Below are 17,300 nucleotides of genomic sequence, written 5' to 3'. Positions count from 1 at the left end.
TTCTTTATGTTTTCACATTTCAAGAAATACAGAGGCTTACATAAATCAACCTTGATATTCTTTTAGCTTTTTAACATCAGTGAAAAGTGACCTGATACTTCAATAAAATGTTTATAAGATATTTTAATAAAGTTAACAAAGAAGCGTCAACATTATGTAACTTACTCATTGTCCTGTTCAGCTCTCTGTGGATATAACATCTTTTGGATTTATGTTGCTAATTGATAGACCATATTAATCCAAGATAATATTAATCTGAGTATCTCAGCTCTATCTACATACCTGTAGCTTAGTAATTTCACATTTAATTGAAGGTAATTCTTTGAAGCCTTTTCCAAAGACTCTCACCATCATACAATCATACTTTTGAACATCACAGAATCCAGCATTCCCAAGCTCTGTAATTTCAGGAGGCTTGTCTTTGGAAAACATATATAACAAATATTATATAATTTCTTTAATTTCAGAAAAAAACTAATTGTTTCAAAGCCCCAAATTAAAAGCATATGGAAAATAATATTTTAAAGTATACCTAAAATGCTATTTATACTAATGAATTCATTAAATATTAAGAGTGATCTGGTATTAGAAGAGGCACTACCATCAAGTCAGTAATAATACATTACAGACACTACCAGTCCTAAACACACAGGCTTCACTAATGTTTAATAATATTTAATGTCAATTAAGGACAAGTATTATGAAATTACCACTACAGTAAAGTACATTTTGGTTTTACCATTTTGGTCTGAGCCATATAGCCGGGTTATAGAAAAAATACTTCTATAATAAAATACAGTAGTTGGTAATACAATGTATTAAAATTTCCAAACGTCATCTGTATCAGTAACATCTGGTTGTCAAATCGGATATAAGCAGTGTGTGAAAGTTATTAAACCTTTGCCTAAGTACTGGGAAAACCTAAGTAAATACAACTTTACTAGCAGTAGGGTAGAAAATCATGTGTAATTCAGAACCCTAAAAATCGTGATGAAATTTTTTTTAAAACTATGGGTTACTTCAGTTCATACTTTTACCAATTCAACAAATGTTTCACAATTTTTATTTGTCTGTTGTTATTCTAGGCACTGGTGATGTAGTAACGAACAAAACAAAGTTTCTGCCTGCATGTAATTTACATCCTAGCATCGGAGGATAAAAAATAAATAAACAAAAAGATAAATATAAAATAGAGTACATAATTGTTTTCAGGAATATAGAAAAAAAGTATATTAACTATATTTTAAGGGAGATTAAGACCATGGAATTGTGTGAGAAAAACAGCTCTCTTTTGAATGACCACAGAAGATTGCCTGATAATATGACATTTGAACAGAGAAATAAAGTCAGTCATAAAGATCTGTGGTGGGAGAACGCTCCAGTGAGAGGGAGTTGAAAGTGCAAAGGCCCTGCAGTGGGAGCAGGCCTGGCTCCTTTGAGGAACAGCACAGCTGCCAGTGTGGCTGATGAGCTCTAGATGAATTCAGTGGGAGAGAAACTTCAGACTACTTAGGGTCTTCTATGCCATGGTAGGGACTGTGAATTTCACTCTGAAGGAGAAGAAGAACCATTTGAGCTATGTAAACACAGGAGCAATATGATCTCACTCACATTTCAGTGGGGTCACTTTGGCTGCTGTTGCTGCACAGAACATAAGTTTTGGGAGAACCTATGATGAACCAGAGGGAAAACAATGGTGGCTTGGACTACGGTTGTAGCAGGGAAAGAAATGAAATGCTTTTAAGCTGAAGCTGGATTTGCTGCTAATGAATTCAACTTGAGGCATGAAGGAAAAGGAGAGTCAAAAATGACTACAAGTTTTTAATATGAGTAAATAGGAATGAAGTTTGCATTTACTAAGAAGGAAAAGGCTGTAGGTGGAATATGGCAAGATGGTAATAATGGGAGGGGAAATCAGGAGTTACTGGCTTACTTGTTAAAAAAAAACAAAACTTTACAGTTTATTTGTCTAACATATTAAGACAAAACAGTTTGTACTCTATAGATAGATGCATTAGAGAAAAAGAGTTTTAAGCAAATTAGCGTAACTAGCAAAACAATATAAACTCAGTGCTTTAAAAATACTAAATTTGAGTTCTGAGAAAATAATGATTCTCTACAGATAGAGGGCTCAGTTGTGTGCAAAGGCCCTGAGGTCAAATGAACTTGGCATTTTCAAGGGACAGCTTAGAGACCAAAGGGGCTGGAGTGCAACGACAGGGTGACAGTATTAGGGAACGAGTTTAGAGGGACACTGTGTGCCAGATCACACTGTGCCTTCTAGGCTGTTATAAGTAACTTTGGCTTTTACTCCAAATAAGATGAGATGCTATTGGAAAATTAGTACTGTATGAATTAATATGATTTGAAATAATACAAAATCTGAGTAAACACTGTTAAGATACTGAGGGTGATATAAAGATTTAAGACTTTTTATAATCAAATGTCATATGCAATGTCAAACTTAGAGAGTATTTACTTACCTTCAGAATCACTGCAATCATAGGAACTAAAGTTTGGGGAACATGCACACCCCCATTCCATACACTGCCCATTGCCGCTGCATAAATTGGGGCATTTTAATACTAAGAGAATGTCTTCAATTGACGTGCCATACTCTTCTGTGTTATATTTCCCCCCCTCCTCCACAATTCTCTTTTCACATTCATTTTCTAAAAGGGCCACACCTGCTTCTGCCCAGCTAAGATCATCTTTTAACAGAACATCCTTCACACACATATCTATAACACTGTCTAGTCTCTTGCCAAGAAAAGCAACACAGAGTCTTCCTATGCTGGAGTTGGCAAGAGTCTGCTGACAGAGGGTCAAGGTGCTGTATTCAGTGAGGCCAGAGGGTGTGGGCCAAGAGGGGACAAACTCTTGCTGTACATCCTCAGCATGGTCCTCTGGGAAAAAATAAGTAAGTTTTTCCAGATCCGTTTGGCTGAGACTCAGGAAAGAAAACAAAGGAAGAAACTCATAAAAGTTCTGTCGTTTCCGTCTGTTTTGTTGATTCCACCTCATTTCTTGGCTCTGGCTTTCTTGACCTTCTGTATATCTCTTATTGTCCCAATATTTTAGTGTATCTTGTTTCTCATTTCCAGGATGTTTTTGTACATTTAAGTCTAGTTTGGTGAGGTTTATCTGGTTTTTTCCTTGGGGAAAGAAATTTAAATTATATTCTTCTTGAGATGTATACTTGTTCATCTCTCTGGCAAATGTGTCTGAATTAATATATTTGGAGGTGATATCTAGTTCTGGTATCAAAGAAGATAACTTGACATGACTGAGGTCTTTGCAACCCGAAGCAATTTCTGATTGAGAAACACTGTCCAGATCATCGGAAGATGGATAGAGTAAAGCAGTATCCAACGAACAGCTACAATAGGATGGCTTTCCAGGTGACGTCATAGAAATTGGCAGTGTGTCAAACATGCTTTTTCCTGGTAAAATCCTTCCAGATGGAAAACAGAAAAGAATAGTAATTTGTACGTAAACATTTTTTCCTGATACGTGTTGCAAAAAAGCAATATTTTAAGTCTAATATTAATACAATCAAAGTGGAAAAATCGTGTCTTACCTCCATTCATTAATAAAAGCAACATAATTGTTAAATTTTTCATCAATTTGGATCCCATTTTTGTCATGGAAATCATTCCCTGGGTTTTCATCAAAGGTTCCACAAAGTCCCAGAGTGTTTCTGTAATCTACACCAGGGGCTCTGAGCGTTAGACTCATGCCCCATTCACTAAGATCGGCACGGATGAATGCCCCAGAAGAAAACCAGATCTGAAATACAGAAATGCACAGTACAGAAACAAAAGATGTTGTAGAAATATTCAGTCTGGATTAAGAAAGATCTATTATCTAAAAAATAAGAAATAGTTATTTCTCCAATATAAAAAGAGACTAAAATACTGGTATTTCTGGCTAAACTTTCCTCTTACCGTTCTATGTCAAAATAATGGGTTTTTGCATTTTGCTAACCTGAAATTTGATGACCATACTGATCTTTTTATTGAAATATATTGCTTGCAACCTCTTTCTTTAAATAATTAAAACTAAAATTAGATCATTTATACAATTAATACCATTACAAATCTTGAGGAGGATATTTACCAACTAATGTTTCTGATAATTATTTAATACAGAATTAGATTGCCAAGTAATTAATTTACACAGATGAATATAATCTCAAAGGAGTACATATTTCTATAGCTAATTAGCATTCTTAGGCTGCCACTAGGCAAACAGAATCAGAAGCTCAATTATAACTAGAAGGTAGCTTGCGGAGCTGGCAATCTGAGCAAGGAGAATTTGCTCAATGACCCAAATAGCCTGTGTAATCCAACTGTGAACCACCTCTCCCAACACAGGAATTACCTCTTCCGGACCAGCTACTTTGATGTACTTTGTATGTGGAGATCCTATCTCTTAAAAATCACTGAAGCAAGCCTGTAATCCCAACACTTTGGGAGGCCAAGGCGGGTGGATCACGAGGTCAAGAGATCGAGACCATCCTAGTCAACATGGTGAAACCCCATCTCTACTAAAAATACAAAAAATTAGCTGGGCATGGTGGCACGTGCCTGTAATCCCAGCTACTCAGGAGGCTGAGGCAGGATAATTGCCTGAATCCAGGAGGCAGAGGTTGCAGTGAGCCGAGATCGTGCCATTGCACTCCAGCCCGGGTAATAAGAGTGAAACTCCGTCTCAAAAAAAAAAATCACTGAAGATACACTACTGTATTTGTTATTCTGGTTGTTTTTCCTTTTTAAATCTTCTTAAAATTTAAAAATAGATATTTTTTCTCTTCTTAAAAAATGGTATGTGTTACTTGCATTAAAGTGTTTTAAAAACAAATTTTACATTCCAAGCCAACTTACGGTAGCTAAAATTAAGATCTACAAATTCTTCAAAACCTCTTGTATATTTCAGGCATGTATTTGCCTGTCAATAAACACACACACCTACTCCATCATTTTCATGACTACAAAGTGTTCTATTACATTAAACCTGTTTATTTGTCACTAATTGTAACTTTTTCCTCTTACAGGGGAAGATACAATAAACATTTTGGGGGTATGCACATCCTTAACTATTTTTTACAATAAGTTTTCAAAACTAAAAATTAATGGCAAAATAGCACACATAGGTGCAGGTTATATATATATGATATGTGTGTTCCCAGGAAAGACTTTCTAAATGTACTATCTCTACTCTTGCCGATATTGTATGAGAGATGTTCAATCTTTATGTATTTATCTATCTGACTGCTAATGAGGCTAAAGTTTTCATATTTTTGGTCTTTTTTGTAATTTTGAACATATCAGTTTTATTTCTTTTGTGAAAAGGTTTTTTATATTATTTGTTCATTTTAATTGGAGTGTTGATTATACATTAGTGATACATGAGTGTTTTTTATCTGACCTATGTTTTATGGGTAGCAAGTATTTTCCCAATTTTTGATTTGCATTTTGGTTTTCAGTGATGAAATTCAAATATATAATGTTTTTTCAAGAATGATTATTTACTTCAATAAATACTATGCAAACATACACTTAAATTTTTAGTACTTCATTTAAATTTAAACTTGATTTACTTGGAATTACTTCTTTAAAAGGTGTGTGGAAGGTGGCCATGACCTGAAAATACAAATACTTTACTCACAGCTATGAAGGATCATCTTTTAAAAAAATTAGCTTGCCAGGAATAAAGAAAAAAGAATTTAAAATATTAGTATATTGGCTCACACCTGAAATCCCAGCAATTTGGGAGCCTGAAGCAGGTGGATCTCCTGAGATCAGAGTTCAAGAACAGCCTGACCAACACGGAGAAACCCCATCTCTACTAAAAATACACAATTAGTCAGGTGTGTTGATGCATGCCTATAATCCCAGCTACTTGGGAGGCGGAGGCAGGAGAACCACTTGAATCTGGAGGTAAAGGTTGCAGTGAGCCGAGATTAAGCCATTGCACTCCATCCTGGCAACAAGAGCGAAACTCGGTCTCAAAAATATATATGTATATATATATAAATGTAAATGCATATGTAAATATATATTTGTGAATATATAATCTTAGGTTTCCTGATTCCAGATTCTATTACACTTATCTACCAGCCCATTGCTGAGGTAGTACCACACTGTATTCATTTCAAAAACTGGTTGATTATTCCTAAATATTTATTCTTAATTATGTCTGCCATCTCTGTCTAATATACTATTTATCACCCATTGTCAAAAATAATTTTGGTGAATAATCCACCAATTGTCATATTGAAATCTTAAATAAGGCAGTTTAAATTTTACATGATTTTAATTATGTTGTGTCTATTTGTGTGTGGTAAGTGGAAAAAATGTATTCCTTCTAAGATGATGGTTAATATAAATGCTATTTTGTTAAACAAACTAATATTGAAAAAGAATAGTTCCTAATTTAATAGAGATGAATAGATGTTTACCTGAAAGGAGAAAAAGAAAAAAATACTTCTAATGTTAAAGAATCATACATACTGTGACTTTTCTTCCTAAGTAAGATTCACTTATCTTGATATTCCTGGTTACATCTTGGCTTTTTATGAGTAAATACGGTTGTGATTCATGTAGCTGACCACTGCACATATCAAAAGTAACTATATCACCTCCTTCTTGGGCAACAAATCCGCAATTACATGACACTGGGTAGTGAAGGCTCCCGCAGTCCCATTGACGTACGTGGACTTCAAAATCACGTGATGTACTCTTATAAAGCACAAAAGTTCCAGTCTTGAAATTATCATATACCCTATCATTAACAAAAGGCAATTGCATTAAAAATCATGTAACTTATCACAACAGTATGTTACTTATTTGCAACAGCTTTCTGTATTATGAGCGTTGAAGGAAACAAAGTTGCCATAAACACCTCAATCTCTCCCACTATTCCTTTCTTCCCTTTCACCACTCCAATCAAGCTGCTTTCCTTGAGCAGGACAGGCTGACTGAATGGTCTTCTCCCACTAAGTGTACGAATGTGGCTATCTCCTCCAACTTTACATACTTGTTAAATGTCACCCTCACCAAATGGCTTTTTGTAGCTACTCTAATATAAATTGCAACCCCTCTTTTCAGCCTTCCCTTTCCACCCAAGTTAGTTTTCTTCACAGCAAGTACATTCCTCAGATACCCTTTATATTTTACTTATTAAATGTGTTTATATCTCTATTCATCTTTCCAAAAGCCAGCTCCACGAGGTAGAGAGAGTTTGTTTTGTTCACTGCCATACCCCCAGTACTTAGAACTTGGCTTTTCACCCAGTTGTTGCATAATTAATCTTGTTGAGTCATCAGGTTAAATTCATCACTACTACGATTTCTTGAGGTTTTTCCACCAAAACATCTAAGCCTTTAGTTATAACCATAAATAATTCTTGCACATGGGATCAGTTCCTTCAGGTTCTTAACAGCTATTGACACCATGGAGTATAATTTTCTATAGAACAGTTTCTAGATGTCAAATAATTTTACTGACAATGATCATATTACAATTTTTAAAAAAACCATTAAAGCATCAAACCACAAACCATCTTGCATCACAAAAAAAAGTTGAGCCAACACTAAGACATTCTTAGCACTTTCCTTAAGGATATCTCAGAATCATGAATCTCCAAGGACAATGTAACTGAGTTTAAACCTTCTATATAGATATTAATAACAAAATAGCCTAGATTATTTTTTGGTGTTTTGCTCATTTTAAATTCCAGAGGCAAATATCCAGGTATCTGTAACAGTTATAATAGATGTTTCCTGAGTATTCTTGTCAAGACTTAGAAGTAATTACTTTTAAACATAATTCTAATATGTTTAATCATTTTGCATAAATTTAAAGATTGTTTTATTATCCTATAAAAATGTTTTAAACATTTTTAGAGCAAATAATTTAATCATTATTAAAATTTAAAACCGGTCCAGGAAAAAAGATTTTCTGCATTTGTAATAATCTTTAGTTTCACAAGTTTGGCCTTGCAATTAATCATGTTTTTTTTCTAAGAACTATATTTTAAGGCCAAAAAATTCTACATAAATAAACAATTCTCTTGAAACAAGCCAGTAATGCCTTTCTGTCTAACTTCAGTGACAATAATAAAAAATTATAAAACAATATTATGCTTAAAATCAAACAATAAAATCAAAGCAAACAAAACTACTAAAAGAAAAAACTTTCAGGAACTTACCTGCCATCAAATGTAATTATATGTGGCTCAGTAAATGAATAGCAGTAAGCAATTGGGACATCCTTTACTCTGATCTTAAAAGCAAAGAAATTTTTGGTAAATATTACCATTAATTATATTTAGTTATATATTAAAAAACTGCTTGGCAATCTCAACAAATTTTCCATTAATTATTGTTTATATCATAACTATTGAAAATGTAATTATTTAAAAACTAATTTACCAATAATTTTTTTATATAAAAAGTTTGTAAGACATAATGACAAAATACACATTTCTTTTTAAAGCTTCAATTGCAGTAATATTTTTGTAATTTGTCAACCTGGATGCTGTCTGGAGTGTAGCTGTTCCACAGGAAATCCTCATTAACTATTGGTTGCACTACAATGCTTGTAACTCTATCTCCATCTCGAGAGAAATCTGTGACAGCAGTGTAGTACACAAAAGCGTGGCTACAGGTTCCATTAGCACAGGAGGATGTCTGGTGAAGGTCTATATGACAGGAAGACAGTGCCAAATTTAAGCCTAGGTGCTCTTTACCTATTTAATGAAAAAATAGGTTTAAAATTTTCCAAGAATAGACTAAGCAAGCATGTAACAAATTAATTAACATGAAACACTGAATTGTAAGATTATTCTCAAATTATGTTCTCTTTCTTAAAATATATGGTGGCAAATGTTGTTTAAATTAACCCAAAGCTATTGAATCTACAGAATTTTTCTTTTACATATTACATAGAACATATGTTACAATTTTACGTATTACATACAGTAATGTGACTTTTTGTCTAAGATTTGTACAGTGGGCCCAGTTACTTCTGTAATATTTCTTAGCATATGTATTCATGTCTCCCATCCATTGTTGAATAGTAGCAATGGCTTTTAATTATTGAAAAAGGATTTATCATCTCAAAAAAAGAGAAAAATAAAAACAAATAAAGATGCTCTCACAACAGTAACAAGCTATCTTCTTTCACCTCCCAAATGTCCCAATATATTCACAACCTTGAGATGCTCCCTCACTTCAATAACAAAGAATAAAAAATAATTTGGAATGGAAATGATAACAAGTGAAGAGAAAGGAACTCTAAAAGTTTGTATAACTAAACACAAAGAACCGATTTGCCCCCAAAATTGGCAACAGAGGAAATATGCTATTGTATTCAATTAATGATTCCAATGTCCTCCTAAAAATCAAAAACAAAAAAAAAGGTTGTTAAAAAATTTTCAATCTTCTTTATTTCCATACAGATTTGTTAGGTATGAAATTATATTAATCAGATACAGGCACACTGAGCTATTTTTTATAAATATATACTTTTCCCATGTACATAAAAAAATAACAAAAACATTCAAACTGTTAACCAACTTCCTAAGGTGAATACAGAAAATCTCTAGTTTAGATATAGCCCATAACATCAATTCCCCAAGACAATACATGACGTGTTGTTGTCTTTAAACCTGTGAATAGCAGCATAGTCTGTTTAGAAATATACTCAGACACCAACTGGTTCCCTATGAAAGTAAAGATTTAATGCTACTGTACTTAAAGAGGACAAGATGAGGAGTATCCAGAATGATATCCAGATTTTTTTTCTTCAGAAAAAAAAGCCATTTTAAATTATCAGAGAATAAGAATATGCAGGCAAACTTCTAAAATGTAGGAATATATTTAGGCTATTATATTATTTTAGCAATGCTTGCTTTGTTGAAATAATTTAAAGCATGAAAATATACTTTAAAATATACCTGTAAGTGAAGGAAATGTAACATGATTGTGGAAATCATCAATAACATCATCCTCTTTCTGTTCTCTCCATAAACTATAGTAATATTTGCATAACATGCTTTTCAGAGGTAGCTTGAAGTAGAATTGTATCAAATAGTTCTAGAGAGGGTATAATGTCTGGGCTCTAATTCAAAGTATAGTGTTGCTTATGGGGATCCTGAAATCTAAATGAGCAGCTGGGTAGTGTCTGAGCCTGTTAACTGTCAACAATCCTAAGATGACCTCTCTTAATTCCTCTATCTCTTTTGCCATCTCTTTTTTTTTTTTTTTTTTTTTTTTTTTTTTTTAGGGAATTAGATGGTATGTTTAATCAAATATCTTCTTTCTACAAACAGTTAACACCAACTGTATGCAAAGCGTAGTACAGGGTGGGATACACAGATGCACATGACACATCTGTGCTTCCAAGGAACTTCTTTTCAATATTCTTAGAAATTTTTGTAAATTTTATTCTGGTGCTTTATTGCTAGTTAATGTAATGCATATAATTGAATCTTTGATGATTTAGAATTTTATAACAAACAAATCTCATTGTATTGTTTTTAGTATAGATGTAAGCAATATAAATGTGCTAACCATACAATTTATCCTAAAAGGTTATTTTTTGAGTAATTTGCTGATGCCAGCTTGTTTTTGTTTCTTTGTCTTTTATTTTAAAAACTGTTATACAAGTTAATTGGGTTCTACTGAAATTTACTTTGTCAAAAAGTTGACAGCAAAATACTTTGTTTTATTGCTGTTTTGGTATGTACATTGAAATTCAGTAGCCCTTACATATATTGTGGGTAACAGCATACAAAAATGATATACAGTTCATTAATTTACTTGATGTTTTCTTGGCATTATCTCTAAATATTAGTTTGGTTTTGGCTACAAAAATTAAACTAATATTTAGAGATAATGCTATCTCTTTTCTTAAGTGTCTCATTCCAAAATATTCTCTCTCCTGGCTTTTTTATTCTCTTGTTTCTCTGATTTAGTTATTTATAATTTGGACATGAAGGTCTATAGATACCTTGTGGTTGGTATATTCACTAAAGATGATGCTATGTTCTATGGTAAAAATGTATGTGGTATGTCAAATTGTAATCCCTCTTAAAGGTGGTATTTTAATTTCTGCGTCTGTTACTTGCTTTGATCTCTGCATCAGAGGCTCAGTGGGAAAAAGAACACAACCAAGCCAGTCACTGCTATACATGGCTTGTCCTTGCATATTCTACCTTGCTACGTGGGAAGATTTCCTCACTCTATCCATCAACACACAGGTGGCCATGTATCACAACATCCACATAATTAGTAATTGAAATAGAAGAATTTTAAGACACGAGATCCCAAACATAAACTTACATTGGGGAGAGAAGCTTGAAGGATGCATGATACGATCTGTATTTCATAAGCTTAAACTTTTAATGTAACTTATCAAATGTCCCTCATTGGGGATGATTTGAAAAATCTTAAAGAGCAGTGTTCCCTCAATTTCCGTAAACTAAGTAAAGAGAGGAATAGAGAGGAGACTGAGAAAACATAGGAGAAAAAAGAGGACTGAGAGGAAAAAGATGATGTTGAAGAGGAGATTATTCACTATTGCTTTTTTTTTTTTTTCTTTTTAATGTATGTTTTGAGCCCAACAAAAAGAAATGTGAATTGCTTTCACAATCATCAATTTGGCCCAGTGTTAGTAATACGATTGAGCTAAAATTTGATGTCAACATGCAACATGATTTACTATATGAGTACACTCCAGTGACTTTTCTTACAGGAAAAAATTATTGTTTGAAACCTAATAATAAGATTAAATGAAGTTAGTATATTACCTTGATCAATAGTTTTCAGTTTTAATGAGATTTTACATTCTTGATCAAGCTCACTATGTTCAGAACAAATAATAGGAACTGTGCTTTCTATCCTCAGGTAGTATTCTTTCCCATCCTCTGATATAGTGCTCAATTCAGGCTGTAGCTGGTATGAGAAAATATGTAGAACCGTTATGTTAAAATATAACTTATTTCTAAGGCATAATTTTGAAAGGGCATTTTCTTGACAGTACATATTTTGCTTAAAGAGCTGGAAAGGGCTTAAGCCCTAGAATGTTTTAACTAAGCAAGACCATTAAAATCAAACCCATAAAAATATAAGCAGCACACACAGGAGTACATGGAACTGCTGCACTGCTCTGAGTTTAGATTCAATTTGGTTCCCAATACATGTTTGGCAAATCATATCCAAGTCTGCCTCAATAATTCTGGTTCTGTGGTAAGCCCCAGAAAGTGAAGGAGAAAGAAATAATTCTATTTTCTTTCATTTTATGCTAATGTTTACTGATATACAAACTGAAGAGTCTGGTTTTTCTTAGGGATTAACACTCACCTTCTCAATTAGAAATTTAAGTATTTTTAATATATAAATCAAATTACTGTTGTCACCTGAAATATCTCAACACTTAGCCTGTTTCTCAGCATCTGATTTCCAGAGTTGGATTTCCTGAGTACTGCTGCAACCCAGGACTGGCCCTAGTCTCATTCACAGGCCAATCCTTTTTTGAGGCAGGAATATTTTCATGCAGTCTGGAGTCTTGGCTAGCTCTCAAAACAGATGTTTTGGTGGGGTGCAGCGGCTCACACCTGTAATCCCAGCACTTTAGGAGGCCAAGTTGGGTGGATCATGAGGTCAAGAGATAGAGACCATCCTGGACAACATGGTGAAACCCCATATCTACTAAAAATATAAAAAAATTAGCTATGTGGTGGTGTGTCCCTGTAGTCCCAGCTACTCAGGAGATTGAAGCAGGAGAATCGCTTGAACACGGGAAGTGGAGGTTGCAGTGAGCCGAGATAGCACTACTGCACTCCAGCCTCAGCAATAGATAAGGACTCTGTCTTTAAAAAAAAAAAAAACAAAAAAAAAAAACAAAAACTCCAGCAGAGGTTCTAAGAAACTCCTTTCATTGGCCAGAGGAACTTGGGAAGGTGGGAATCTCTCCCAGGATAAATTCCTCTGCTCCTTCACCCACACTGAATTTCCAGCTTTCTGGAATCTCCTCCCACATGGTGGGAGCTCCTTTCCCCTCTGGGATTTCCCCTCTGGAATCCTCTTCCACACTCTTCATGGAAGTCTTTCTCTTCTTCTCCTTTCCTTCTCTTTTCTCTACTTAAATAAAATCAGCTTTCTGCAACACTTCTTGGGTCCGATATTTACTTTTACAAGCATACAGCGCACCTGAAGTGGTCCCATCGCTTATTCATTAAGAGGTTGGAGACCAAGAACCCACAGCATTCTCTCAGGGGTGCTATGCCTCACCAGCACCCAAGAAAAACCCCAGTTAAATTTGCAGTTCTTAAAACTCAGAGCTCTGGGACAATTCTACGCTAGTCAGAGACTCTACCTCTTGTCCTGGTATCTGTCTTCCAAAGTGCATGATAACTAAATATTACAAGGCTAACTTTAGTTATATGGAATGCATTAGAGGAATAGACCTTTTAGTTATATGGAATGGATTAGAGGAATAGATCTTTTGCTTTATTCTAATTTGAGCTATTTCTTTAAATGAAAGTACATCTCAACTTTAGATAGCAAGGGTCCTCAAACTTTGTTGTGCATTAGAAATCAGCATGGACATATCATACTTTGGGAAAAATAGTTCCAGAAAAATAATCTTTCTCATATATCACCATTGCTACGTACCTTAATGCCTGCAAAAAATTCTTGGCTTTCAATGGCTATACTTTGTACATGTGGATTCTCCAAGAAAAAAACAGAAGTGCGACAGAGTATCTATGGATATAATTTAAAAATAATCACTTAGCAATTCAATTTTGGAGAAAACATGTAAATTATCATTTTTAAAATCCTAATTTTAATTCTTCATAGATAGTATATAGAGATAATATAATAACTAAATAATTTAAAAGCTTGCTTGAAATTTGAGAAAAATTCCATCATAAAATATTACTTATTCAAACCTCAACATCAAGTATAGTAGGATTTGTATTTAGGATGTTTTAAAAAGTACTTAAAATGGGATCTCATCTTTTAATAAATTAAAACATTTTTCTAGAATAAATGTGTATGATTTTAAAGCCTGAAGGAGACATATTTATGTAAGGATTAATCAATAATAATTAGCAAGTTACTAAAATGAGATATTCACAGTCACTAACATCACTGACACATCCAGCAATTATACTAAAATTAGCACAATTGCAAGAAGAAAAACAAAAAGAAAAATATTAGTGCTTTACACTCTGGAGACAAAATCTACTTTTAGGATTTTTTTTAATTGTGTTTGAAAATCAATACATTCATGAAAATAAAAATCCAACTGCTTATTAACATACTCTGTCTCCAAGTCTGAGATTTATGCCATCAAGTTCTAAAAGAGAGAATGCCTGCACGGTGGTCTCTTGTTTCAGCTCCTCTTTGACTTCTTGAGAAGAAAGCCTAGACCAAGCTACGTAAAATCCCACTGAGTTGTTTGTAGGGGGATCATCAAAAGAACATCTACAGAAAAGCCTGGACTCAATCACCTCCACCAGAACCTCTGGCCTTCCTGCAGGTGGAGGTGGAAATGGGGCAGCCAGGTGACCTGGAAGTAGAAAGTGTATAATTAGTAACTAGGAATCTAACAGAAGGAAGATTGGCCTATGGAAAAAGCACTCAAAGACTATGACTCTGGGCTTCACCTTAAGAAAAAGCAAACTAAATTAGGAAAAATGATTACTTCTAGCAATCAACAAAGTAATACATTCACATTCTAACCTACAATAACACTCATATTGACAACCAAGCAACTTAGCAGCTCAAGCTTATATTAATGTATGTTGAATATCTGCCTTTGAAAAGTCCAGTTCTTAAAAAGAAATTTGCATTATCTGAAGCAATTATCTTTTCTAAAAGGTGGAACAAACAAAATTAAGGTTTAGTATATTATAATTCCTTGTTAAAATGAGAAATAGTCACAAGAATGTAAAATCAAATGACATTCTCTTTTACTCTAATAGTTTTCTCTTCTAACTCAACTCAACATTATTCTGGGTTGAAAGAGTTGTTCATTGTGGAGGTGATGATACTAGCTCAGTGAAATATACCAAATGTTCAACAGTAATATTCTTTGCATTTTTCTGAGATTAAAGAAACTTGAAGTTTCCTCTAGGAACTCACAGGAAGATGTTATAGTTTTGAATTCTGGGTGTTTGCAAAATCAAATCTGGGGATCTGAAAGTTTTCTGAATAAGTTTTTGTTTAGTTTTGTTCTGTTTTAGAAAGTAGAAAAATATCTGAGTGGTAAATTTTTAAAAGAAGATTTTAAAATGTTCTAAAATGTATAATTTTTCTATTGTATATATGCTAATTTTTGGACAATCACAAAACTAATCTTTCAGACTTGCCATATAGATTTTGGAAAATTCTAGAAAAACCTTAAAATATTTCCTGTGGACAAAATGTACTTTTAGATATTTTAGTGTTATTTTGTTATAGTCCCAATGATAAATGAATTATTTTCAAATTTACCTAGTTAAAAAATATTTTGCTAAACATTTTAAACATTAGACCAACCAAATCAGTATATTCAAACTTTTAGGAAATAATAAACTACTTTTCAATATATATTTTATTCTTTAAAATTATGTATCTGAGTAAAAATTTCTCTTTAAATAAATTAAGGAAAGGGCATTTATTTTAAAACAGGGAAAAGGTGCCTATGAAAATGATTGTTAAGACTAAGAGAAGGCCAATGACTGAAAAAATAATTCATGACAATTAAAATTTTGAATCAGTATTTTGAATAAAGAACTATATGGGCAGATTGATCACTGCTTGCAACAGTAAAGATCAAAGAAAAGTTGTTATATTTAAAAAAAGGTTTAAAAACAACAGACAAATTATTTCTTAGAAAATCAAAATTATTATTTCTTTGTCAATTCTAATGTTAGTATGTATTAAATATATTAATATATTTTCCATTTTGTCACGAAGCTTTATCTGTTGACTTTTGACTCAATATTTTCATATAGTGTTACTTCCTCAAATTGTGTACAGTTTGCATAGCAGGGTTTTCTGTTTTCCATTAATTGCACAAATGTTCTAAAGAGCATAATGAGTAGATGAAATTTATTATTTGTTCAAGAGAAAAAAGTGATTTTGCTATAATACATATACATTATAAAGAGAATTTATATCTATTATGCAGAGTAGTCAAATAATTATATTTTATGTTTAATGTTGCCATTATGAATATTGTTTTATTGCTTTATGAACTTAAATCACAGGGTTAATTAAACTAACCTTCAGATATAATAATACCTTATTTAAAATATACAGAAAAAAAGGGGCTGGAAAATCCATTTGGAATAGGACATGAAATGGAGCATAAAAAATCAATTTGGAGTGATAATTTTGCAGATTATTATAAAAGTCTTTTAAAAATACCAAGCATAATAATTTTTATGCTTGATATTTGAACATTATATGATCTATCCTGATTTATTTTATGTATTTATGGCTTGTTCCACCATATAAAATAGCTCTGCTAATTAAATTAATTATGTCAACAGTCTCATGCATTTCAGATATCATATTTGTCTAACAGAAAATATAATAAGTCATAATCCCATACAAATGCTAATGTTTCAATAAATAATTTCAATTTCTGTCTAACATGTAGGTAGATGACATACATTTTATCACTTAATCTACTTAATTTATTTTAAAGCATATTATAATAGGAAGATTTCTTAATATTTGAAGACTATAAAACATTTACAAAATAGAAAATAAAAAGTACACATTGAAAGAAAGAGAAAAATTTTGATCACTATTAACATCATTGATGTTTATCTTTCAAGATTTATTTGATACAAATAAAATTGTTCCCTTACAATACTTAAAAGTATTATAGGATTATATAATGCACTCCTATATTTTAATGTTGTTTGCAAAATGTTTTGTCTGTATTTATGTATCAGAAATATTGAATCAATCAGCAAATCAGCAGTTATTGGATGTTTGCAGGTTTTTTTAAACAATTATTAGACAAATTCTGTTATAAATATTGTACTTGCACACTTCCTTAAATAGCTCTCTGAGATATATTTTTGAAAGAAGAATTTTTAAGTACAAATACAAACGGAGTTTTCAGAATGTTGATCTGAACTACCAAATTTTCTTATTAACGATTCTACCAATATGTACACATTTGCCTAACTCTCTGTACCTCTGCCAACTCAAGGACTATTTCCTAAAGGCATGATAAAGTAATTTATATTTTTGATATCCACCGACTGGACGTTAGTTACATCAA

At 32.7% G+C, this 17,300-nt stretch overlaps 1 protein-coding gene across 3 annotated transcripts in view; it reads right to left on the bottom strand.

Annotated features, from left to right (window-relative positions):
- The window catches only part of VWDE (von Willebrand factor D and EGF domains), an 83,732-nt gene that overhangs the window by 42,537 nt on the left and 23,895 nt on the right, over positions 1-17,300 (bottom strand). For 2 of the 3 annotated variants that reach the window (XM_035253740.3, XM_035253742.3), the window contains exons 5-13: positions 14,338-14,585; positions 13,685-13,774; positions 11,818-11,962; positions 8,537-8,754; positions 8,215-8,288; positions 6,516-6,786; positions 3,581-3,789; positions 2,484-3,454; positions 283-419 (exon numbers count right to left, since the gene is read on the bottom strand). In XM_035253740.3, the coding sequence (XP_035109631.3) occupies positions 283-419; positions 2,484-3,454; positions 3,581-3,789; positions 6,516-6,786; positions 8,215-8,288; positions 8,537-8,754; positions 11,818-11,962; positions 13,685-13,774; positions 14,338-14,585 (2,363 nt within the window). The remainder of the gene's footprint in view (positions 1-282; positions 420-2,483; positions 3,455-3,580; positions 3,790-6,515; positions 6,787-8,214; positions 8,289-8,536; positions 8,755-11,817; positions 11,963-13,684; positions 13,775-14,337; positions 14,586-17,300) is intronic. The other variant, XM_035253741.3, reaches the window with a different exon arrangement.

The sequence above is a fragment of the Callithrix jacchus genome, chromosome 11 (genome assembly GCF_049354715.1).
Source record: "Callithrix jacchus isolate 240 chromosome 11, calJac240_pri, whole genome shotgun sequence".
NCBI lineage: Eukaryota > Metazoa > Chordata > Mammalia > Primates > Cebidae > Callithrix > Callithrix jacchus.
Note: the sequence above shows the minus strand (reverse complement) of the source record. Positions and strands in the feature narration are given on the sequence as shown.